General features: G+C 42.3%; 1 protein-coding gene across 1 annotated transcript; it reads right to left on the bottom strand.

The window, feature by feature from the left end:
• Nucleotides 1-4,721: 4,721 nt before the first annotated feature.
• Nucleotides 4,722-26,004, bottom strand: l3mbtl1 (L3MBTL histone methyl-lysine binding protein 1). Its single transcript, XM_079558001.1, has 21 exons — nucleotides 25,913-26,004; nucleotides 23,973-24,212; nucleotides 21,357-21,544; nucleotides 19,657-19,795; nucleotides 17,024-17,564; nucleotides 16,404-16,542; nucleotides 14,659-14,793; nucleotides 13,029-13,133; nucleotides 12,825-12,960; nucleotides 11,721-11,812; nucleotides 11,455-11,606; nucleotides 10,497-10,573; nucleotides 10,281-10,366; nucleotides 8,454-8,564; nucleotides 7,826-7,967; nucleotides 7,651-7,753; nucleotides 6,645-6,833; nucleotides 6,519-6,568; nucleotides 6,220-6,377; nucleotides 6,087-6,149; nucleotides 4,722-5,492 (listed from the first exon to the last, which is right to left on the bottom strand). Exons 2-21 carry the CDS (start codon nucleotides 24,163-24,165, stop codon nucleotides 5,358-5,360), a joined length of 2,934 nt encoding a protein of 977 aa, XP_079414127.1. The 5' UTR covers nucleotides 24,166-24,212; nucleotides 25,913-26,004; the 3' UTR covers nucleotides 4,722-5,357.
• Between the last annotated feature and the right edge of the window lie 86 nt (nucleotides 26,005-26,090).

Raw genomic sequence — 26,090 nt, 5'->3', positions numbered from 1 at the left:
TCCCCCTACATGTTCCGGCCATGTCCTACTGAGGAGAATGAGGTCAGACCTGTTCACCACAACTGCCTCTAAAATCCTGCACTGACTCAAAAACTTGTTACTTCGGGTTTGAAGTGCCGTCATGCACGAGCTTAATATAGAAGGTGCAGCAACATGTATGACCTGAGGTGGCAGTAGTGAGTATAAAATGGTCAACTTGCATCTAACCCCTTTAACAATTGACAGAGTATGTGTTTGTTTGTTTTTGGACAAGATGAGAGAAGACACGATTTTATGTCGTTGCTTTGAACACAGTGATAAGAATATTACTGCAATACTACAAATAACCGTTTCTACTCAGTGCGTCCTAATAAATTCCAAAAATCGTGAGCATTTCATTTTTTATGTCCCTTCATCAGACTGTGTCAAAACCAAACCAAGGCGGAGGTGGAACTAAAAAGCTTTATCAAGCCTTCACTGGCTTCCATTCAAATTTCATATTGTTGCATTGCATGAGAGACCCCCAGTATATTCCTGACTTGTGCACTGTTTAGTCTTCAGGCCAGAGTCTCCTGAAGAACCAAAGTCTCCTTCCAGGAATTATCTGCTTCTGTTCCTCCTTGTGTGGCTGACTCTGTGGACCCGTTCAAAAAAGTAGCTCAAGACACTGTTGCAGAAGGGAAGCTTTATAAATGTTGTAAAAAATGTACTAATAATGTTCACTTACTTACCTTGAAGACCTCAGAGACTTTGGATAAATTGTAGCTTGTTGCTTTACTTTGGTGATATACTGTGCCGCCCAAATGCAAGAATGAGACAAAACAGAACTCCAGGTTTATCATTGGGGGACGTTATAACATTGATGAACCCTCGAAGAAGTAGCTTTAAAATGTGTAATTGAAATAATGGTAGTTATAAATACAAATAATACCACAAGATGCATTGGAATATAGTGGATCACAATAGGCCCTCCCTTGAAAGCTTGTACATGAAGAAGGAAACAAACATGGCCATTTTGTTCCTGTGTGACTGAAGAGGTGCAGGTGAGCGGCCTGTGACCAGCAACACCAAACTGTTGCTACAATACTGTCCATGTGGGAAAGTGCTACAAGCGCAAACAGTTTATAGTCAATACGGCATCACACATCACTTCTACACTCCACAGGGAGGGAGGCAGACGGAAGGGCAAGACAGACTTCTTTTAGTGAAATATTTGTCAATACGTCCTTCATCTATCAAACATTGACAAAGCACCTCCCGGTAAATAGTATATGACTTTATTGCTCAGACCTTGAATTTTCAGACCCTAAAAGACAAGTACAAAAGAAACTGTGTAAATCAGACGGGGGGTTAGTCCTGAGCTGCTGGAACTGTGGATTTGTATCCGACCCCACAAAAAGCAGAGGACACTATTATATGCCAATTTGTATCTAAAGTAAAATCTCAAAAGGTTTGTATATTCATTAGTGATTTCTAACTAGGCTTGGCCGAACCTATTTTGGAACCTATTTTGGTTAGGAGGTCTGAAGAATATGATTGCCCCCAAAAACGCATTTTTACTTTAGATATTTGGACTGTCCATAATTTGGGTTGTTTGAAGGCTTAGAAACTAGTTGACTTGCTATTTGTCCATATACCTGAGGATCAAATGCCGCTTCTCCTTTTTATTTCTATGCTTAAAGAATTAACACAAGTAGAAAAGGAAGCTTAGATGAATGACTACCAGTACCATTGTGAGCAGTTCTGTGCTCAGAGTGTGTCACATTGTTGATTTATTAGCATGTCGTTGGCTACCAATGAAAGCTTGTATGGACGCATTACATGGACCCATTGTTTATATATTCAGGTCCAAATTGTATATTGTGTGCAAAGGTGTAACTAAGTAAATGTACTTAAGAGCATCTGTACTTTACTTGAAAGCATATTATTTACTTTTACTCCTCTACAGTTGCAAGACAATTGATAATACTTCCTCCACAACATTTCTACAAAGGCTCCAAAAAGTAAAAGTTGGTGGCATATTTTGTCCAAAATAAGCCTTAATGATGGACATCTCCAGGACAGGTAGGTGGCGCTGTGCTGTTAATGTCGCTGACTCACAACCATAGACTGTAAATTAAGACTGGACTAAGAGAGGGTGGCTTTCTCCATAGCGTTTAGCATGGGCTATCTGAGGCTCGCTCATGCTAGCAATTTGGCTGTGTTTTTGGAACCATTTTCCATATTCAGCACAGGGCGGGAAAAAAAATTGTAGTAAAAACATTTGGCGATGTAGCGATTGTTATGACAAACACAGTTTCAATGGAAACTTCTCCCAGTTGCTGTCAGTTTCACTTGGTGCCTGCAGAGGGCGCTTCAAGGCCAATTCGAGATGCAGACCAACAGTCATTGTGCCTTTTCTGCATAATAGGCATTATTTTAATTTACAAAACATAAAATATATTTACTGAAGGGAACAAAAAGATGTTTAAAAGCCACATTAAAAGCCACAATTATGCATGGTATGTCCACTTTGAAATTTAAAATCATATTGCAATTGAAATAAGCCCTATTTTGTTTTGTTTTCATCACCTGCATTATGGTCCTACTTCTTCATGAACATGATGAATACTTTCCTATATAAAAAAACAAAGACACAAGAGTCCCCCACTGGACAAGACAAGTTTGTATTTTATTCATTTCTGATGGCGTTGATGACTGTAGACCAAATACTATCTCGACACGCTCACGCACACACACACAAATCCCACCAGAGAGACACGCACCAAATTGTCCATAATCCGGTAAGCCCTTGTATATTCTGTACAATAAATAATCTCTCTTTTTTTCTTTTCTGTTTTTTACATGTAAACTGCTAAACGTTCCTGTGAAGACATGTCTCACACCGTTCACAAATATAAAAGCAATCTGTGTCCGTTTCACAGTTGTGCTAAGAGACCTGTGTATTTTAAGATATTTGAAAGAAAACGTCGTCCCATGCGGTTTTCCTGGTAAACCATTGTTCAGACATACAGTACAGTACAAAGTAGAGTTCACAATGACAACCGAGCACATGATTAAAAGTAGCTTATTTGATACGGACTCATTCCCTGTCTCAGGTTTTTTTTTTTTATTGCACATTTCCTGAAGCTACGGAGAGCTTCACTAACCAGCCTCCTTCTTATGTAGTAATCCCCCCTTTAACCGACGACCAGTAATGCCCACAATGTAGAAATAACTTGTTTTTGCCATTTGTAGAAATTTGCAAGTTACAAAACGCTGTGTGCTATCTATTTTGTGAATTTTGAGTACCTATCGCAGAGGTCTCCAAACGCATGTTCATGGTGCTACTCTCAGCTCTTTTCAAAGAAGCTCCCCAGGGCATTTCTACACTTTTGATGAGCCAAATTTGATAACTGTGAAGTAATATTTATAGGTGCATTTTCTTTTGCACAAAAGATTGGAGACCCCTGAGCCCCCATCTGTAGGAGCGGCTTCTCACCGATGACTTTGACAGCGCCTGCACTGTAGCATGCACTAACCTGTTCTCATCCTACACAGAACGGCCCGGAGAGGTTCAGCTGGGACTGCATTCCCCTATAGGTCCTGAGGGAAGCATCTATGCTCTCTGCAAGGGAGAAAATGTAAAATCAATACTTTGAGAGCTGTCCGATGTGAAATGTTTGCCTCTCTAAGAAAAGCGCTGCAGTGACAAAACTCCTGGACATTGACATATAACGACTTTACAATTGTCTTCACAAAAAGTCTTTTTGAATCGGTGGTTCCCAAACATTTTCTTCATTGTTGCAATCCCAACAAATGCACTTCAAGAAAAGGTTGTTTTTAAAGCCACACTGCAGAAATGTAAACCTAATGTTTCGGATACCTGCGGTCAAAGAACATCACCGTGAAGACGAGCTGGTGATGTCTCGCCTGAGGTGTTTTTGAGGCATTTTTCACCCATTAAAGCTTCAATAATGAAACAAATACCTTTATTTTATTCTATTGGCTGGGTGAAGAGTTATGCAGTTTGGCTTTAAAGACAATAAAAACTACAATTCAATTAAAAAATACATGATAGTAGTATTTTAAAATACCATTACAGCTTTTTAGGTATACAGCAGTCTAGTATAGTATGTAGGACCTCATCTAGGAATCACTACTTACAGTTTGCCAACAGGTTCATTGCATCTTTTTTAATGGTAATGGACCGTTCTGTCCAATAGGTTGCGTTCACATGACATCATAACATTGTAAAGAGCTTGTAGTTGACGTTTGCACCTGGTTTGTAGTTCAAACGTTTTGTAATTACTAGGACGTCCATCAAGAAACAAAAACTGACACAAAGTTCAATGTTGTCTGTAAGCAAACATGAATCTATCCGAAATCAGGCCATAAAATTCTAGAATGTTGTGGCTCTGTGCACAGAATGTTGTAAAGCAACTTGATGCGAGCTTCCTATTGGGCAAGGTCAGCTTCCTGTCTGTGTTTATTCCAATGCACAGTTAGCCATGTCTCGCTGAAATAAATAAACATTTGAACAGTAGGCCTACGTGTTAGAAAACGCACAACTGTAGGATAATTACTTACAATGTTAAAAACATAACTCAGAATATAAATACTTCACTGGAAGAAACTTCTGTGTTTAGAAGCTAAATGCTAATGTTAACTTAACGCTGCAAAATAGCGTCACAATCTGAACTATTTTTTTTATGAAACACAGTCACACAGTTTAAATACATTTTGTACTGTTTTAAATTATTTAAAATGAAATTATTATTTACTTTTGTGTACGTTAAAATGTGGACAGGAAGTTATATTTACCCTATACTTGCAAACAGGAAGGTAGTCCAAAATGTGACATCATAATATTGTAAAGAGCCTATAGTTTAACACTGAGGGCAGAATTCTATGTGGTCTATATAGAACTGTCAAAAATCTTTTCCACATGGAACAAAAACTGTCTCAGTTCATTGTCTTCTTTGTCAGCCAACATGAGTCTGAAATTATGCCAGAAAATTCTGGAATGGTGTGAACGCAACCTACGGATGGGTTTCAGTCACATAACTTTGAGGACTTTTTAATCAAAAGACAGAATATTTTGTTCTAAATTCTTATATTTCCTCACTTTGGACGCATAGCTACCTTTCGATGTGGAAGACTTCCGGAGCAGCTTTTGGACACACTTTTGACCAGCACAAGTCTTGGCACTACATTGAACCCCTGATCTCGTAGATTTAGAAAAATTCAACTACCTTCCCCTGACCCCCCATCAGTCTGTCCCTGTCCTACCTGAGCTCCTCTGTCCTCTGACCCCCCTCTCTGATGGGCACAGGACGGCACACGGACTGTAACAGAATGACTTGGCACGAGATGAGGGATGATGGGTGCAGGGCACGTCACTTGAGGATGTCGTCTGTGCTTTTGAACATGAGGATGGCGTTGGAAATCTTCAGAGCCGGGCCCAGTTTGACGCTCATGATCTTCACGATGTCCGTCTGTGTCAGCAGCAGGAAGGCCTCACCGTCGATCATCTGCACACAGGGGTTAAAGGTCAGAGTGGGGGTCAGAGGGAGGGGGGCAGTGTTTACACATGACACAACAGTATGACTGTGTTATAGGACCCGCATGAGGCAAAACTGACTCTGTGAGTCAGTGAGTTGGGAGAGGTTGAAAGTGAAACTCTTTTCTGCATTGTGGAGTATTGACGACAAGTTAAAAAGGTTGATTAGTTTTAATGTGTACAAAATTGCCACATTTATTTGTTTTTGGATGAGTCTGAAATGCAAATCTTGTGTGTCTACTGTCTTGAAACTGGTCTTGTGTCAGGGATATTAAACAATCATTCATTCATTTAATCATTTACTGTGTGTAATAAAAGCAATTACTGTATAACTCCTCTCTCACGAGAGTTCAGTGCAGTGGTTCCTAAAGGCGTCACAACCAAGGCATCGAAAGCACAGAGCTGGGGGTTCCAATATGAATTCAAGACATTATAATTCTCAATTGAGATTTCACTGTAAACACTGTAAATACATCACATTTTGTTTTTTTATTTCTAGTTTTAGATTTTAAAGTGGACATAACATGCAAAATTGTGGCTTTTATTATAATTTGTAGCTCCTCACCTCTTCTTTGAAGAGACGCGCCTGTTCCTCACAGCCGATGAGGTTTTGGACAAACATGAAGACCTGCAGCAGACACAGTGTGGTCAGTGATAGTGAAGCCCAGTGCTTACAAACACAGTAGAAGTGAGCAGACCTCATCCACGCTCCACGCTGCCACCTGACTGGCATCAATGCCCTGCACTCCAGGCAGCAGCTTACAGTGCTGCTCCCAGCACAGAGACAGTGTGCGGTCCGACTGCCCACTGAGGGCCGACATGAAGAGAGAGGGGTACACGTCTTCAGCTGACAGGCCTGTCCACAAACCAGCAGGGGACATTAAGAGAGCAAGCGCTAAACTATTTCAAACAAGACAGCCTTCAAGAGCTAAGCCTCTGGTTTACTGTCATCAAGGGACACTTAAAGGTAAGTCCGGGTCACCTTTATGACTATTACCTTGATAGTCTCTTTGCTGGTTCTTTCTGTATTTTGGAGGGCGTCCAATCCTGCAAAGACACACATCTCAACACAGAGCTTAACAGTATTACAGCCCTGTAGCGCCGATACATGTATTGCACTTACCTGCCGCGATAGTGCGTTTTCTTGGTCCTTTGGCCGAAGAAGAGGTTTCTCTTGCCTTCTGAATCTGACAGGTCTGCCTTCAGTCGCCCCTGGTTACGCTCAGCCAATGGGCAGCCGGAAATACAGTGATGTGCCGTGAATCGGCCAGTCACATGACCTGAGCCGTCACAGCCAGGAGTCGGACACTTTCTGATTACATTAATGGGGGGAAGAACCGTAGGAAAATTCTTAATATGTCATAAATTATTCGTGACTTTAAAGTATTCAAACTCTATACAACAGTACACACCTACTCCATAGTTTTTCTGCTTTGGAACGTTGATCAGAGTTTAGGTCTATGGTCAATCTTATTTAGAACTTGATAAAAAAAAAAAAGGCACAGCCTGTATACCAGGGATCTCCAAGTAAATTTCTCTGGGGGCTAAAATATATCGGATGTGTCAATAAACAAAAGCTCCAGTAAAATATGTTTTAATTGGGAAGATACTATTGAGGAAACTTTTTTCAATAAATTAATAATAATGTGCCTGACAGGACTGAAGCCTTATAATAACAGCTCATAATTGTGTCACAAGTTTCTGCTACACTGAAGTCAATATTTATTCACTCCACACTCAGTGGTGGTAAGCTACTTCCTGGGGCAGACTGTCCATTTACCACGTGGCTATAATGTGTTGTTTGTATACTGATCTCTTGTTATGTCAGTGCCCTCTGCTGGACACATGTGGAATTCTTTCCTTTTTTATTTGAGCTGCCCCCTATATTATTTCTTTAAAAAAAAATCATAACTCTGGACAGGAATGGGCAAGAGACATACTTTTTTGACATACTAAAAAAAACTGTGCTCTACAAGTCGTGACGGAATCATCTCGCGGGCCAGAATTTGCCCGCGGGCCGCCTGTTGGACCCCTGCTCTATACAATCTAGAGTGCAATCTAGTGCAAGTTTAATAAGCATAAAAAAACCATCATCCTTTGAACGTTTATCCCAGTGACATAAGACTCACCTGTTGTGGAAGCTGTATTTGCTGGCTCGAGTGTGGCCCATGGGTTTACAGGGAACAGTGGAGGGAAACATGGGCTGGCCCAGCACCGGAGGCTCTCTCACCCCTCAAAACAACCACAGCACACATATTACACAGACGCCTGATTTGCGACTCATTTGTCGCCGGTGGTAGTTACCGTGTGGCTGTGGCGCTTTGGAGTCCCGCGGTGGCACTTTGAGCGGGTGTCCTGTTGCCTCACACCAGCCGGCAGGATGGATGTCCGGGCTATCGGAGTCCATCCACTCGTCGTACACGTGACTCCAGCCGTCGTAATGGACCTGCCCACAACAAATGCTTTCGCTTAAGTACATGACCTGGATAACAGATTGGAAAGGCTGCTCATTAGACTGATTTTAAGTGGTGCACACAACTAATTATCGATCTAATTTGATGGGATAATGATGGTATTTGTTTCATTGTATGCACTGTATTGTATTTCCTTGAGTCGTGTTACCAGTCATGGTGCTAAATTGAGCCATTGATAGCTCACTTTCACTATTGCCAGCAGAGGGAATACTGTACAGATTTATAATAGGGCCGTACAAAAAAAGCACTTTGAAAGGTTCACAAAGACCGCAGTTGCTTAAGCAGTGCATTGTCCCATGGGGCCTTGTTATGGCCTAGTCAGGAAGTTAGATATTTACCAAAAACCAGGCGGCCCACATCCATGCTTTCTCACGTTTTATACATGCTATCAATTTTAAAAACTTTAAAAAAAAAGAAGAATATGCAGCCTAGCAAGCACACGTGAAGCTACACCCAACCTTGACGCGGTGAGTGTCGACTTCCTCCACTGTGGCCACTCGGATCAGGCCTGGACTCCGTTTATCCACCGCCTCCAACTTCATCTGAGGCTGGAAACTGTGGGCGGGGCGCTGCAGAGACAAACATTGGGTTGTTAGGATAAAATAGTACTACTACTACTACACACAGGAGAAGAGAGAGGCAGATGAGCTAATCTCATCTACCTTTTGTGTTTTCGAGAGATGAAAACGCAAAAGATGAAAGGAATGTTTTTAACCACTTTTGTATGGTGGTTTTCTTTGCCATGTTGTTGTTATCACCATTCTAAGGAACACTATTAGGTTATGCTACAATTTGTCAGAGTTCATTCAAGACGCAAAGCCTTTCCTTGCAAAGCCCCTAAAGTCTCTACAGTCATGTTCATGCTGATGTATAGCCGAGCTTAGCATTAGTTGACTAATCAAAATGAGCTGCAGTGTACATGCAAGTTGTATCATATCAGCAGTATTACAATTGCACAATACGATATGGCCCAGCTCTAATCAATACCACATACCAACGTAGCACATGAACTTGCAGTTTCTACAGGCAACAGCAAGTCAAATTTAATGCTTTTTAATGCCCAAACACCATATTTTACAGCCACAATCGCATACATTCCATCAAGCAGAGGAACGAGGGAACATTTTCATATTTAAAAGTAAATTGGACACAGCAAGCAACTTTTGAGCAAAAAATTGTGGACAATTTCTGCCAAAACTGCAGCTGAATGTGTTTGTCCACAACTTTTTGATTTTCAAAGAACTTATGCGATAGTAATAGTTCAGCCATGTCCTCTTGGGTTTGGCATCGTTTTACAGGACTATGCAAATAACTGCACACACAGCCCCTCCCTAGCCACACCCCAATCCTTCTGCGTCTGCTTTCATGACCTTTTCTCAACTCGCTCCCCTACCCAAGAGAAACTTTTAACATGTGACCTTGTGTACTGTGTATTTCCCATGTCTTTATGTTTTTATGCATGTGCTTTGCCTTAAAGGAATAGGCCACCGTTTTTACATACTGAGATATGCTCTTAACTCACTTTAGCCGAGTTAATATATCCCCGTCTGGTCTTTGTCCGTGCGCTCTGCCAGGCAAACGGAGCACATACGCAGCCTCTCCCACATATCACATAGCTCCAAAAAAGCTCACGATAGAAGCTACCAAGCTCTTCCATGTGTTCCCTATTTAAATAAAGTTACGTGAAGTGTAAGAGCAAAACGTCCGCGCAGTAACTCCTAAAGACTTCCCCCGCTCACTTCCGTCAATAACCTTTAGGAGTTACTGCGCGGACGTTTCACTCCTCGTATCATTACGCCTCACAATATAGTCCCCCTTTTTATCTGCTTATAAAATCGACACGTTACATTTCTGTGTAAATATACTTCGTATGAAAACACTTCACGTAACTTTATTTAAATAGGGAACACGTGGAAGAGCTTGGTAGCTTCTATCATGAGCTTTTTTGGAGCTATGTGACATGTGGGAGAGGCTGCGTATGTGCTCCGTTTGCCTGACAGAGCGCACGGACAAAGGCCAGACGGGGATATATTAACTCGGCTAAAGTGAGGTAAGAGCATATCTCAGTATGTAAAAACGGTGGCCTATTCCTTTAACTTTAACCTGATTGTAATTTTTGCATATCTTCTTTTGTAAGGCGCATTGAGCTGCCTTGTGTATGAAATGTGCGGTGTAAATAAAGTTGTTACTGTTAAAGTACATTCACTTCATAACTTGTGGAATTGCAGCAGAGGTATCAGTCTGGTCAAAAAGTGATATTAGAGCAACCCTGGACACAAACCCACCATTTTAAAAGCTTCCGGGGCCACGGCTCTCGCACCAGTTTCCTCCAGGTAACGCGACCATGAGAACAGGCTCTGGTCGGGGTAATCTGCACAGTCATGGCACACAATTGAAAGTGAATAAACCTCGCCTTTCACTCGTTATGGTACATATTTCCGTATGCCACTGGTCTCGGTCTGCAGTGGGTGCAACGCTTTGTTTGATGTGGAGTGAATGACCTTGAGGAGGGGTCAGTGGGAGGTTCCTCTCCTGGCACCAGCCAATGGGGTGGATGTACGGGCTGCTGGAGTCACACCTACACAACAACGTAACAGATATAAAAAACTATTTGATTAGATAGTAGATTTACATGAACCTATATAGGCAAAACAGTTTGCATTTTACATTTGGATAAAATGTCTGATGCCCTCTGCAGGCAACAATGGGGATAAATGTTTGCATATAACAAGGATTATTCCGCTGTGTGGCTTTAAAGGAGACATCATGCAAAATCAACTTCTTTGAGCTTTAAGTCATGTTATAATGTTTGAAGTTTTTGAGTAAGTAGTAGTTTATGTGGCTGTTTCTTCTTCTTTCAGTGCTTCAATGTTTACTTCCTGGGTTACATTGCATCCTTGGTAAAAGGGCACTATGCAACTTTTTATATAAAGAAAAAGTTGACCAAGTGAATGCTTGGGTGGTTAGACGCTCCAGGATCAATTGTTTTTACGTTTTCACTGCTGATTGAACCGTATCCATTGTTACGCATGCATTCCATTCCAAAGACTTACAAGAAATCCTAAAAAAACTTAAATAAAATTGATCCTGAAGCATCATAGGAGCCACAGAGCAGGAAAGTAAAGGCACTAAGCTAACTGGGTCAAATATGCACTAATATGAAATTCTTTTTCACATACAAAGTTGCATAGTGCACCTTTAAAATTCAGAACACTCACAATTTTAAAGCTATTTCTCTGTGCTCAAAGCATGTTCATTGTATGTTTAAGCTGCTAACGATGCTGTAAATTGGAACTGAAAGTGACTTTTTAACTAAGTTATTCCCACTGCTGCCTGCTCTTCTCCAAAGCCTGTATTTCAATGATACACCTAATTCCTTTTAAAGCCCATACATGTCAGCTTTAAATATGGAAGTTCATTTAGTGTAATATAAGAGCTTCCTAGAGAAAAGGCACTGACCAGTAATCGTACGTGTCGTCCCAGTTGTCAAAGTGGACCAGGAAGCGATGGTCCACCAAATCAGTGACAGTCGCGACGCAGATGAGAGACGGATTCATCCGATCCACTGCCTCCAGCTTCATCCCCACCTCGAACCCACAGTTCACATCCATCTGAACGCAAATGCACAAAAGAGCCGTCAAAATCACATAAAACAATAATAACATTTGACTTTTCATGTAAATGTTTCTCAAATTGAAAAAGAACAGAGCGATGTCTACGATTACCCTTCCAGGACTCGCGAAGAGTTCCTTTGGAGCAGTTTGTGCTTTAGTCATCTTCAGGTAGTTGGCCCAGGTAAACTCCTCCTCTTTACAACCTGCAAATGTGACAATGATACTGATGTGATTTATGAGCATTTAGGTACAGCTGTATCAGTGGCATATATTCACAATCTGCTAACTACTTGAGAATATGGATATTACCTGGAGGTTATGATTTTAAAATGATAATATTTTCAATGTTTATACCCTGAAGTCACGCTTGTGTCCCGCACGCCATGATCTATGTACTCACCTTGTCACGTATCGATTCTACCCAGTACAAGCTTTTGTTTCCACTACACTACACAACCACAGTTGTTGTGGGCGGTGCCCCCACAGATGTGCTCTGTACTACAGCATCAACAAAACGGCCTGAAAAGTTTTGTAAGCTGCGATGAGAACAATTGTTGATAAATGCTACCTTCTGGTGGGGTTTATGGAATCATTCAGAGGTGCCAAGGCTAATACTACAGTAAAAAGGTATTAGCCGTGGCACCTCTAAGACGAACTATGAAGGTTATGCTAGTGTTATGCTATCAGCAGCTACAGTTGCGCTAACTAAATGCTAATATCATCAAAAATCCCCTTTTACAAACGCTTATACCCGGCCCGACCGGTTTGGCCCTGGCCTCAGCGAAAACTCGCCCAACCGGGTTGACCAGGCACTGGGCTGTGTCGTGTCTGCCAGTGGAAAAGCTCCTTATGAGACCAAAGAATGAAATCAGCTGACGGCCTGAACATCCTCAATAACCAGGCTATGCCGCCACAGAGTCCAGATCTTAACCCCATCGGGAATCTTTGGGATGTGCTGGAGAAGGCTGTGTGCAGTGATCACAATCTCCCATCATCAATACAAGATCTTGGTGAAAAATGAATGACACACTGGATCGTCTGACATTACAGAAGCTTATTGAAACAACACCACAGCCAAAGCGTGCTGTGTTCAAAGCTTCAGGTCGTCCAACATTACATCACGTTCAAAGTCAAATTAGCCGACTTTATCCATTCGTCTATAGGTCATGTACACGTTCGACTTTTCCCGCTGTAACACTGTAGGTAAATTCTGACCTTTGGGCGTGTGCAGCTTGTGGTCCGTCGCCTCGCACCAGCCTGTGGGGTGGATGTCCGAGGAGTTGGCGTTCACCCAGAAGTCGTGGCAGTCCGAGTAGCCATCAAAGTGCAGCCGGAGCCGGTAACCACAAACCTAAGGCACGAGAGGAGTCTATTTGGTGACTTATCCACAGATTTGATGCCACTGGACGTCCCACTCACCTCAGCCACAGTGAGGACAAAGTACATGGACGGATGCTGTGGGTCAATGCCTTCCAGCTTCATACCCTGCTTAAAGCCGTTTTTCACAGTGGGAACCCTCTGAGACTGGACACAAAGAAAAACAGGTGCACAATATATTTAAGATATTTTATATGAAAATTAAGGCGATGGGCAGGTATGAATTCCATGATAGTAACTATGGCTAACTGTCAAAGTGCAGATCTTTCTCTTTGGTTGGCTTAATATCTTTTAATAACTGGGACAATCTACATCAGGGGTGGCCAACCAGTCAGAGACCAAGAGCCAAAATTTTCAACCTTGATCCTGTGAAGAGCCACAAAGGCACCGACCATTAGCGAGATTCCGGGGCGGTACTTTATTGTGATTAAATAGAATGTGACCGTTTTATTTAATCACAATAAACTATAACTTTATGCCTTTTTCTTTCTTTTTTAAATAATTGTGTTAGATTGAATGGTTTTACTCCTCAACAAGATTGAAATACATGTATATTAAATGACATTTTGTGTTTCCTGTTCTGACTGAGACAGAATTAGATTATTATTATTATTATTATTATTTTTAATGCTGGGGTGTGTTTGTTTGTGGGGCCCTGCCCACTGAGCCCCCTTCTCTGATTCGCCCCTGGCCTGTGCGCTCAGTGCCTGCAGCTTCGTCCTGACTGGACTGTGCAGAGAACGCACTCTAGGCTGCACAAAGTTTATGAACTTTAACCAGGAGCCTCTGGAGGACGACTGAGAGTCTGTTTTAAGTTGCATCTGTTACAGTTATAGCACGTGTGAAAGAAAAGTCATGACTTTGCGTATTTCCGCGTTACGATGTCGCGCTTCGCATCATACGCTTAATAAGAGCTCCGCTTTTTTCCATTTCCTAATGTTGATCTTTTTCTGTGAATATGAGGCTAAATTACATCAAATAAAGAGTAGCTGATCAGAAATCTGAAAAGCACAGAAGCTGATCCTAGTGCCACGATCTGCCTGCCTGTTGTTTAACCTACATCCCGCTTTGACTGAGGCTGCACGGGCACCTTTTAGTACACGCCGCCTCGAAAAGGAGAGAGATACGGACTCTCATTCATGTGTAGAGATGGAAACAGGGTCTGTAGGACTATGGTTGGATTTTTGGTCAAAGACTGTTACAGTTTATGGGAAATATTTACCAATTATTTTGCAAAGAGCCGCATTGTATTAAACATCTCCAATCATGCAAAGAGCCGCACTCTGATTGGCCAAGAGCCGCATGCGGCTCGAGAGCCGCGGGTTGGCCACCCCTGATCTACATGAAACTATCAGTTCAGTGTCTTTTCTTTCAGCATGTACAGTATAAACTAAGGTCCAGTTATTTTCTCATAAAACTGTCCAAAAAGCAACGTAAAACGTCATAGAAAGGGCCTAACTGAGGGGGAAGGAAGTATGTTTTGGGAATTAGCGCTTTCTAAGCTATCGTTAGCTTCATAGTTAGCATTGTCCGGTTCTTCTGTCCATGGGCTGTTGAACCATTATGCCCCTCTCCGTGCCTCTGGATCTTTATTTAATAGAACAAAATTGTAATGTTACTCTATTTTGGCACTATCAGACTGTTCTCTTGTGTCATGATAAATGTGGAATACCTCTTGGAAAAGTTTGATGGGCGCAGCGATTGATTTGGTCTCCTCCAGATACTGAGGCCATGTCCACTGCTCCGCTTTACTGTCGCCTCCACGGATAAGTCTGAAGTCAGCTTTAGAATCATCCATTTTCTCATCCTAGAAAGCAATGGAAGAGAAGAGAAATTATTAGGGTTTCTGGTAGGTTTTCACTGTTGATGGAAACATCTCCAGGGTTTGTATATGCTCCATCCAGAAAACCTACCACTGTGATTAAAAGCCCCATGTTCTGCACGATATAAAAAATTACAGCGATATCAAAAAATTATATTGCGATAACGATATGACATGGCTCCCTCCTACTTGGCAGCACTGAATAATTCCATAAACCCCACCAAAAAGCATTGTCCACATTGTTTTCATCGCAGCTTCCTTCAAGTGTATTCGAACTTGTGCATTCATGGGAGCACCATTCACAGCGGTCCATTATAGTGGCAACTCTCATGCATACTTAGTAGGGTTGTGCCGATGGACGATGACATCGTCCATCGTCGATGGATGAGCAACATCACGATGGAGAGCCACCATCGTGATGCCACGCCCCCTCCTGTCAAAAACACGCACTGGTCTTCTGTAGGCTTGCAAACCTACAAACTTTGCAGGGATTGCACTGTAAATTAAATCACGGATGTAATATGCGCGCTAGCGTCAGTACCTGCCAGAAGCCACGATGTGTTAGCCGTAATTATTAACGGAAAGACGCAGCTGCTCTGTTTATGACGCGCGGGGCTCTCTCTCTCTCTCTCTCTCTCTGCAGCTCAGAGTTTAACAGCGCGTGGTTTTGTTTTGCTTTGCTGCGTATTGAAACTTAAACCATTTTAAAATGAGATGGCACTCACATCGGAGCTAGCTGAGCGCGTGGACTATTCTCACAAAGGACCGAGAGAGGAAAGAGAGGAGAGAGAAAGGCGCGGTGCAGGAGGTACGAGGTTACGATCACACGGACCAGGCGGCGCGTGGAGCGGCTTCAAAAACGTAAGCTACGACGCAAACTTCAAAATATTGTCCCGTTCACCCACTGTTTCTTAAACATTACGTTAAAATTGAGCAAATGCAAATAATAAGCTCCCATTTACATTTGTATTAGTGTGATAAGAGCCTTGGAGTTGACGCGCTGAATGAGTCGTTCTCCTCTCAGACTTTACGCACGAGTTTTAACACATTTCTTTTGCAAAAGTCGTGTTCCGTGACTCTGTTCAGATCATGTTTAGTTTAGATCCATTTATCTGCAATCTCACATTTTCCTAGCATACATAGTAATATGCAGCATATATAGGCTATGTAAATGTCTTTAAAAAATGCTAATAATGAGAAATGGACGATATCATCGTCCATCACGATGGTTCACTGTAAACATCGTCAACGGCCAATTAAGGGGACATCGCCCAACCCTAATACTTAGCAGTTGATACGTGAGAATAGAAGGGTGCTATGAAACCTGGCACTTAAAGTCAATTTTATGTTTTTTTTCCCACATCAAAAGGTTACATAATGCACCTTTAATAACCAACTTTGATGCTACCAGCTAATGCTCAAGCCTAATTTAAACTATTTGACATGCTAAATGATTTTTGCATTTTTGCTAATTATATGGGTGTGCAAAGCAATTACCGACAATGCAAACTGAACACTCAATAAGTGTCTGTTGCCATGCTGTGATATCAGTCGTATTCCTTCTCTCAGAACTTTAATAGATATGATGTACAAACCGTTCCCTCCATGTCCGAGTCGTCGTCGGACGGACTGAGGTACTCTTTTCTCTTCCTCTTCCTCATGGGCTTTAGGTGATCTGAGTTCAGCGACGACACCCTGCCTCCCGCGGGTACCTTTTCCACGACAATAGGCCTCCTGTGATGTGGAAACATTACTGTATAGCCAAAAATACAACATGAAGGGCAGAAGATCTATGAATAACCTAAGTGGTGTTATGCTAACGTTAGTAGAGGAATTTCACACTTTCACCTTTTCTTAAACATCTCCTGAAAAGTACAATTAATATAAACGTATTAACCCTAAAGTAACGTATTCAACTGGTTAAACATTTGTAAAGGAAGTCCCAGTAATTATTTTAACAGAAGTTTACGCAATCTCAATGTACTGTATGTATGATGACTAGTGTGGGTACAGCACACTGCATGGAAAGTGTAAGTAACCTACTATTATTCTCCATTGGAGGATGTTTTGATCAACTCCAAATTACTGATCATTTCTGCTGTGAAAAATCTTTATCTTTCAGTTTATATTTAGACTATAAACTCATGTGCAAATATCGCTGAACGCCTTTTGGAGTCCCAACCCCAGATGTGCGGGTTATGTATGCAGTCTGTACTTGTCTGTGATTGGGTCCCTGCGCAGCTCATCCCCGTAGGTCCTCTGTGTTTTGAGTTCATGGTTTTGCTGTGCTGCTCCTATTTGGACCACGGACTTTGTCTGGACCACAGACTTGGATTGCACCTCAGACTTGGGCTGCATCTCGGACTTGGATTGCACCACAGACTTGGATTGCACCTCAGACCTGGGCTGCACCTCGGATTTGGATTGCACCTCAGACTTGGGCTGCACCTCGGACTTGGGCTGCACCTCAGACTTGGGCTGCACCTCAGACTTGGGCTGCACCTCAGACTTGGGCTGCACCTCAGACTTGGGCTGCACCTCAGACTTGGGCTGGACCTCAGACTTGGGCTGGACCTCAGACTTGGGCTGGACCTCAGACTTGGGCTGCACCTCAGACTTGGGCTGCACCTCAGACTTGGGCTGGACCTCGGACTTGGGCTGGACCTCACATTTGGTTGGAATCTCGGATTTGGTCGGGACTGCTCTCTCTGGCACGATAGCAGGGGCTCTCACAGTGACAATAGGAGTTGGCACATCTAAGGAATAATACAGTAGAGGCACATGATCCTCCACTGAACAGAGATGGTGGACTGAGGCACAATCTGCCTCCCTCTTATACATGAAGTAGTTCCCCACTTCATGTATATGTTTAACATATATGTACTTCATGTATATGTTTAACTTATACACGCATAAACCCTTCTTATACACGCATAAACGCGCGTGTATAAGAAGTGGGGTTTGAACCTCTTAACCCCCACCGTAACCGAGTGCATTTTCTCCAGTTCAGCTTTACCCAAATCCATAATGTCACAGACAATGGGCCAGTGTAACGCCTCATTTGAAAGTTAAAACCTACAAAACTCATCTAAATAACTTTTTGTTCACTTTTCATATCACTTTTTCTTGGGTTTCTGTCCATTTTTGTTGCTGTTTTGCAGCTATTTTTTGTCACACTTCTGTCACCTTTTCATTGCTTTTGTGTAACGTTTTTGTCGCTTTTGTTGCAGTTTCATCCTCATCTTCATCTCATCTTTGTTGCTATTTTGAAGCTTTTATCAGAAGCTTTTAGATGTGGGTAAAGCCAAAATGGAGAAAATGTGCTTGGTTCAGGTGGGGGTTAAGAGGTTAATGTCCTATTACTATATTCTAATGCCACAACACCGAAAATAATTTCAATTCTTAAGATTTGCAAACAATTCATCAAACAGATAAAAGAATTGGACAAAACAGTTTTGTTTTTTTTTTTTGCAAAAAAATTTGGTACATTTAAGTAGTAATAGTTTGGGCATTTTTAACGAACTTATGCTGTAAAAAATGATGAGAAATGTCATAATTTGATGATAAATGTCGACAGATCTGCCAGTTTGCATCTATTCGACGTCCGCGCAGTAATATCGTCTAAGTACTACAGGTGTTATTACGCCTCACAATATTGTGCCTCTTTTAATCTGCTTAGAAAATGTTTAACTTTGTGTAGCTAAAGTTGGATGGTGAAACGCTTCACGTAACTGTATTTAAATAGGGAAAACATGGAACAGCTTGTTTGGAGCTATATCTTTGCTGAGAGAGGCTAAATGCAAACAACATTTGCGTGACTGAACACACGCACAAAAACCAGACAGTTACGTATCAACTCGTCTAAGCTCTGGTAAGAACATATCTCAGTATGTAAGAACGGTGGCCTATTCCTTTAAGCCTTGATTTTGGCAGACAAAACGTATAACTTTTAGGGCCAGATCATGTGTCTGGCGGAGGGAGTGCGCAAACTCTAATTGACAAAAGGAAGGCACCATATCTTGTGAATGGCGCTGCATTGTGTGATGTGCCTGTGCCACTTTTGATGAGGTTTACAAGCAGCACTGAGAGCGGTGCTCTGATGGCAGCTTCACATTCATTTCCTCGTTTACATTGCGTTGCCTTGTGTTCTTCCTTAAGCATGATAGGCTCTCGCAGGTCTAACTAAAAACTTTATTGACCCCATCGTGAGCTAAACAATGTTCGTGTCTTGAGAGAAAGAGATGTCGCCTATGCCGGTCCCGCTTGGTCGTAAACGCAAAACAAAACAAACGCACATGTTCACCCCCATAACCCCTCGCCCCTTCCCGGCCGTGGAGTCTGGTTGGAGGAAAAAAGTGCTTCTCCACCCCACATACTTCCCACTTAAAAGTCTAGGAGCTGCAAGATCACAAATTGCGCTCCTACTCAGTGCAAAATGTTATGCTATAGCCATATGATCTGCGCGGCTGTATTATTAATGCAGCTTAACAAGAAACATGCACTGTCCTTCTTTCATCATTCCTATACTAATTTGGAATGCAGCCTGTGTCTATCCGTCTCTCTATCTCTCTCTCACTCAAAATGCGGCAAAACATGTGCAAAGTTCTTACAACAGACAAAACATGAGGGAAGAGAGAGTGTTAAAAATTACTGATGGGAAACTCCAGGACCACTAACACCTTTTGCCAGATTTATGGTTAAGGCTATTTCAATTCAAATGAAAGAAGGAAAAACATCTCAAGTCATCTTGTAGTGCTAACAGCGAGCCTTGATTTGTGTATATGCATGCTAATCAAAAACACTGAGCATGGCTACCTGTGCTAGATACATGTCTTGATAGAGTCGCACCTGTTTTTTTCGGCAGGACCTTGTCAGGATCCATGGATTTCCCAGAAGTCCCTGCCGCTGGCTCCAGAGCGATGCTTGTGGTGCTCGTAGTCCCTGGGGTGATTAGTGTGCTTAGAGTTCCAACGTCACTCACACAAAACTGGAACAACACAAAATGTCAGTGGTTCAGATGACTTCAGTGGAATTTACTTTCCATGATTTAAAAAGACTGTAGGGAGGTTTTTACAAAAATGCGCTCCGGTCATTATTAAATTATTATTTAATCTTCCCTTATTTGGAAAGACATATATATTTTTGGTTTGCGTTTTTGAAACAGTTATTCACCTTATTCCGCCCCGCCCACTTTTGCCTCTTCCTTCCTTTGTATTGACACTCCGGTAGAGCGCGACGCCCATTCATTCACCGGAGAATGTGGGAAAATGTTCGCCGCTTAGTAGACTGATTTGTTTAAGTCAACACTGCACCGTTTCTCTGTGCGGCCTGAAAACAGCTTCTTCATTTTGCAGTATATTCCAAATTATTCTCCAAATGATGTTTTTCTCATATTATCTAAATTGTCAACTCAAATGACAGTCAGCATAATTTACATCTTTAACTGTTAGAAGATAATTTTAGTGTGAAAAAACCTCTCAAATATGACAGTATTTTTTTTTGCAAAAATAAATAAACAACTTAAAATCTACTGTTCCAAATTATTGTGCACAACAGAGCTTCAATGCATTGTATAGGTTGTAAAGAACTCAAAATGGTCATTTGTTGAATTTGCAGCATTAGGAGGTCATATTAACTGAAATCAAAAGCTATTTCAATCAAAAACATCTTAACAGGTCAAGTTATATTTTACCATAGGAGCCCTTGTGTGATAGCAGCTTCAAAATTCTTAAATCCATTAAACTTGAGAGTTTTTGGACAGTTTCTGCTTGGATTTGTTTGCAGGATGTTAGAATAACCTCCCAGAGCTGCTGTTTGAATGAAAACTGCCTCCCACCCTCATAGAAGTTTTTTTGTTGAGGCTCCAAACGTTCTCAATAGGGTTGAGGTCAGGGGAGGAGGGGGTCCACATCATGAGTTTCTCTCCTTTTATGCCCATAGCAGCCAGTGATGCAGAGGGATTCTTTACAGCAGGACACGGTGCGTTGTCAGGCATGAAGAGGATTTTGTTAGGGAAAGCACGGCTCTTCTTTTTGTACCATAGAAGACAGTGGTCAGTCAGAAACTCCACATATTTTTCAGAGGTCATTTCCTCACCACTTTTCAAAAACATCCTTTTTACGTGGAACGCTTTGAACGCTATTTCTTGCTCCGGTTTTAGGCTTTTATATTTTCCAAATGATATAAAACAGACAAAAGAGCAGAAGAAAACAGTGTATCGGTCGCCGCTCTGCAATCTTTAATGTTTTGGTAGAGTGCGTGGTGGTGACAGGTGACGGCTTCCGTCTCTTGGTGCGTAATTGGACGGTTACAGGTAAAATTGTGAAATGAATTGCTTCTTTTGAACAGAAAGGAGGAGTGTCTGGCAAGCCAGGCAAGGATAGAAGTTTTATGCGCTTCAAGCCTACGCATATGCTCTATACTTTTTAATAATTTGGAAGGCTCCTTTTTACTTCATCCTGTGTTGTATTAAGTATTAAGTAGCAGTTCTTTCTCATGGTTACTCAGTGTGAACACTTTTGCATAGAATAATCGTTCAAGGCGCTCACCTTGAGGTTGCTGCTGGGCAGGATGGCCATGCCCTCCTTCCACTCCAGCACATGGACGATGCTACAGGCCCCTCCCACATGAGCCGTGAGGGTAGGGGGCGTGGCCTCGTGGGTACGCAGCACTTTCGTCGGATCTCCCAGAGTCACAGTCTGAGCCACTTCCACTTTCTGATGAGTCGCAACTGGAGCTGGGCAGTACAATTGCAATAGAAAATATAAAATGTATTTTGTTATACAATATTGACTTTTATTTTAACATGTTAAGCTGGTTATGATGTGCTTTATTCTAACAGACAGACAGACAGACAGACAGACAGACAGACAGACAGACAGACAGACAGACAGACAGACAGACAGACAGACAGACAGACAGACAGACAGACAGACAGACAGACAGACAGACAGACGTCACATACAATGTTGGCAGCAAAAGTACGCATGACAGGAACGTACAACACCTTATTAATCATGAGGCGGATAGTCTGGGGAAAAATGATGTTTTTGAACCTCTCAGTATTTGCTCTGAGAGAGCGTTGAATTAAAATATAGTAAACAAACTCATCCACCTTCCCCTTTAATTTAAATTTCATTTAGGTTGGAGGGTTGTTCTTATTCCAGTTTAGTTAAATATCAGTCTTCTGGATAACAGTGAAATGAATTTGATAACCGTTTTCTTCTTGCTACTAAGATTAGCGGTTACTGGGGGTACTCCAAAAAGTGCAACCACAGGATCAGGATTCAACTGTGCTCCACAATTATCACACATCAATTAAAAAAAAAAGTTTCCAGTACACTGTTATGTTACGACAGTTCCAAAAAGTGTGTGCAAGTGAAGCCTGTTCCTGGCCGCACCGGTCACAAGCATGGAACATTTTTCAAAGTCGTACTTTAGAGAGAAGTAGCCTGTGTAGAACTTTGAATTGGAGCAGTCCATGATTTAAGAGGAGTGGACCATTTTTCAACATCCTCCTAAACTTACTGACTGAACAAAGACAGCACTGACCAGAGCTATTACCAAGAAGCCTATGATGACCCTGGATGAACTGCAGAGAGCTACAGCTCAGGTGGGGGAAACTGTCCACTTGACAACTATCAGTCATACACTGCACAAATCTGGCCTTATGACAGTGGCTAGAACAAGCCATTTTTGAAAGAAAACCATAAGAAGTCCCGTTTTCTGTTTGCCAGAGGCCAACATGTGGCCTCCATGTGGCTTCTGGCACTTTTTATGGTTTTCTTTTAAAAATGCCACCCTGCCCGGTGGAGAGTCCATGCCTCAAGTGGAGGATTAGATGTTTTTATATGTTGATTACTTTTCTTGTTCAGCGGAGAGAATGCCAGGGCAAAATGCTTTTGATTGCTTTTGGCACCTTGTACTTGACACATGTGATAAATAAACTTGAACTTGAATATCTCGGGGTCCCTTGATGTAGGGTGAGACTGACAGAGGGATCGGTGGGGCATCTGCAGTGATGCAGTCGCTGTATCGGACTGTTGTGGAGAAGAGCGAGCTGAGTCGGGGGGGCAAAGCCAAGAGATCTGGATAATGACCAAAGTCACAAGATTGCAGATACAAGCAGCCGAAACGGGTTTCTTTCACAGGGTGGCTGGCCAAAGAGCTCAGTCACCCGGGAGGGATTTTGGAGTAGAGCCGATGCTCCTTGGTCGAAAGGAGCCTGCTGAGGTGGCTTGGGCAACTGTTTTGGATGTATCCTGGTCGCCTCCCTTGGGGGGTGTCCCAGGGTATTGGGAGGAGGCCCCCGAGAGACCCAGGACAGGACCAGTAGAGGTTCACTTGAGACTGTTTCATTTAGGGAGGGGCAGCCCCCGCAAGTTTGTGTTTTAAGTGACTTTAGGGTAAAGTGGTCTGGGTCGTTATGAGAGTGGCCAAGGACATTTATATCCATGTGGCAACAACCACAGCCTGATATCATAGTCCTGCATCAAAACACCTTTGTGCACTAAATCTTTATTAGGTGGGGCAGAGCGCTCATCTACAAAAAATACTTATGCCTATTAAATTGAACAGTGATCATTTATAAAATAGACTTTAATATAGCCTGCCCATCTCTGATCGGCCTCCAGGCTCAATCCATACAGAAGTAAAAGTAAAAATTAGCTGTGCCATGTGCTTCCCATTAACTTTCACTTTTGGACTGTCAGACCAAAGAAGCAGCAGCGGCAAGATCTTGGAATTTTGCATTTGCGACGCTCCCTGGATTATGACTATGTTTTAACCGTGGGAACAAGCTTTAACTTCGACATGGAAACACTTACAGCAAGAAATGGATCTATTCTCATATCATTTGCCTGCACCTTTTGGATGTGGCTTATTATTTCAAGTGCGACGGTGAATTCTTTAGTGCAGGGGCGAGGGGAACAATGCACATGCAAACAAATGTAACGCATGAAAAACAGTGGTGCATCATAGGTTATTTTGGTGCAATATCAGCTAAAATCACATACATTTTTCCTTTACTTTTCAAAAAATTTAAATATAAAGAGTTAAATGGCTTGAGTATCAGATTGCTAGCACAGCTAGCTGAACCTGTTTTTTTTACACTATGTGGGAAAAACAAATAGGAAACAGACCTCCAAGGCTCTGTACGCTGATACCTGGCAGAAGGAGAGCGGTGGTGGTGGTGGTGTGGGGCGGCGCACGGGCCTTGTTTCTGGCCATACTCTCGGTGCCACACAGTAGGATGGCTTCAGCCGAGGAGGACGAGGATGAGGACGAGGGAAGGAGGTCTAGGGGGGTGTGCTCAGGCTCTTTGGAAGGGGGAGCCTCTGTGGTCACTTTGGCACTCATGTCCACTTCACTGTCCCTCACTCCGGAGCGCTGGAAAAACACGAGGGCTGTGAAGTACCCATTCACAAATGGAATGATGTGGCGGGCAGAAGAGAAAAGAGATTGCTAGTCAAATGCGGGGAAGCTTACAGTAGTAATGCCGGTGGAAACAGGAAAATAAGTGGTCACATGGAACAGGGTAAAAGGTTTGTGGTCCTCAGGATGGTTTTCAATACTAAACATCTTGACTGTAAAGGCTACAATTGTATTGTGTGCCATTTCATGCAATTGATCGGAATAAAGCTTGATAGCCGTCTCTATTGCACTGGTGCAGGGGAAGATCCCTTCATCATAAATTATGTAAAGGAATAATACTTAAGAATAAAACACATGAAAATGGGGCATGGTTATAGCGCTCGTGCTTCACAGCTAGAGAGTCTGCACGTTCTCCCTGTGCCGGCTTCTCCTACCACTGAAATCATGTAGGGCAGAATGAATGACAGAGCGTTCTCCTGTGTGTGTGTGAGTGGTGGTCCGAGGGTCAGAGGGTGTGGACTGGCAGCCTCACTTCCATCAGTCTGCCCCAGGGGCAGCTGTGTCTACACTTGCCACTAAGTGGGACGTTTTTTTAATTATAACATTACACCAGAACAGGGGCTAGAGACTTTTTCTGAAACAAATATATAACAGTTCAATTTCTTGCATGTTGATGTTAAAAGTCATTGTTTGTGCCTTGACACCTGGTCTTTGTTTTTTAAGGATGCATTGGACAAATAATATGCTAAATAGTGCATAATTTAACACTTTAACTGCAAGTCTTTCAGGTATTATTTTTAACGGGTCGCCCTTGGATTATTTTATATCCTCAGCTCTAAAAAGGTTGTGACCCCTGATCAAGACGAAGAAAAAAGTATCGTAAGTAATAGTAATAGTAATAGAGTAAATGTAACTTCTCCACAAACCTGGGTGGAAGCCATGTCTAAACCAGACAACACCTAACGTCAATGCATTACAAAAGCATCAATGAAATTATCTATAGAAACAAAAGTACAGTGTGTAACGGAAGCCCAAGTATCGCAATGTGAGAACCACTGGAGAAAACACCATTTTACAAAATGTTCCAGTGAAACCGTGAATTCCTTTGCACGTCAGCACTTTGTAATATGATTATTTGGAAACGTCCAAGTAAAAGAAATTTGTTTTAAAACTAAATCATCTTTTTTTGTTGTTTCATTCTAACAAAAGCTAGCTTGTTATGTCAGTCATGACCCTGATTGACTTCCAAACAGCCGCCCCTTGTCCAAATGGAAACAGGATGAACCGACACATTTGTCCAAGAGCTGGAGAAAAACACAGCCGTTCGATTAAAATGGCGGGGATTGTACAAAATGAATAAAATGCAGTCACAAAATCCCTTATTTCCCCCTCCCCTGATAAATGGACCCTGTCACACACCCCGGCTTTGCTTACGCCTCAAAAATCGGTCTCATTTTGATCCATTAATACACACACCCCGATCCCGTCACAAGGACATATGCTTAGAACGGCTTTTTAACGGGCCAATTAAGCGCCAACTGCCATCATTTACATATGTGCACAGAAAAAGCTCATTTTTTTGCAACACTATAATGTTGTATCAGCGCAGATAATTAGCTGACAACACGGGGACGCGCTTGTGTGATCGCACGTGAATTGCTAACTGCGACCCGAGATGATTAATGTGGAAATAAATGGTTCCGAGCTGGTTTAGGATGGAAATTTGTCTTACCATCTCTGCTCTCCTGCGGCTCCGGAGCTCCCACTGCGCATGCGCGTACAGAACAAACGCACCTGACACTTTCATCACTTTCGGTATAAAATTAGCTTTTCTTTCCCCCCTCCCGCCGTTCACTTGCGTAGCATTACGTGGCGAAAACACGACCAAAAGACGGTAGAAGTGTGACTAA

The sequence above is a fragment of the Gobius niger genome (genome assembly GCF_951799975.1).
Source record: "Gobius niger genome assembly, chromosome: 6".
NCBI lineage: Eukaryota > Metazoa > Chordata > Actinopteri > Gobiiformes > Gobiidae > Gobius > Gobius niger.
This window is presented reverse-complemented; position numbering and strand designations above follow the sequence as displayed.

Bases quoted from the DNA above. Each gene is read 5' to 3' on its own strand.
- l3mbtl1 (XM_079558001.1), bottom strand. From the start codon at position 24,165: ATGAGTGCCAAAGTGACCACAGAGGCTCCCCCTTCCAAAGAGCCTGAG. The intron at 21,545-23,972 runs GTATCAGCGTAC...TGTACTGCCCAG, and splicing joins CACCGCTCTCCTTCTGCCAG to CTCCAGTTGCGACTCATCAG. The intron at 14,794-16,403 runs GTTTGTACATCA...ATTGCTTTCTAG, and splicing joins ACTCGGACATGGAGGGAACG to GATGAGAAAATGGATGATTC.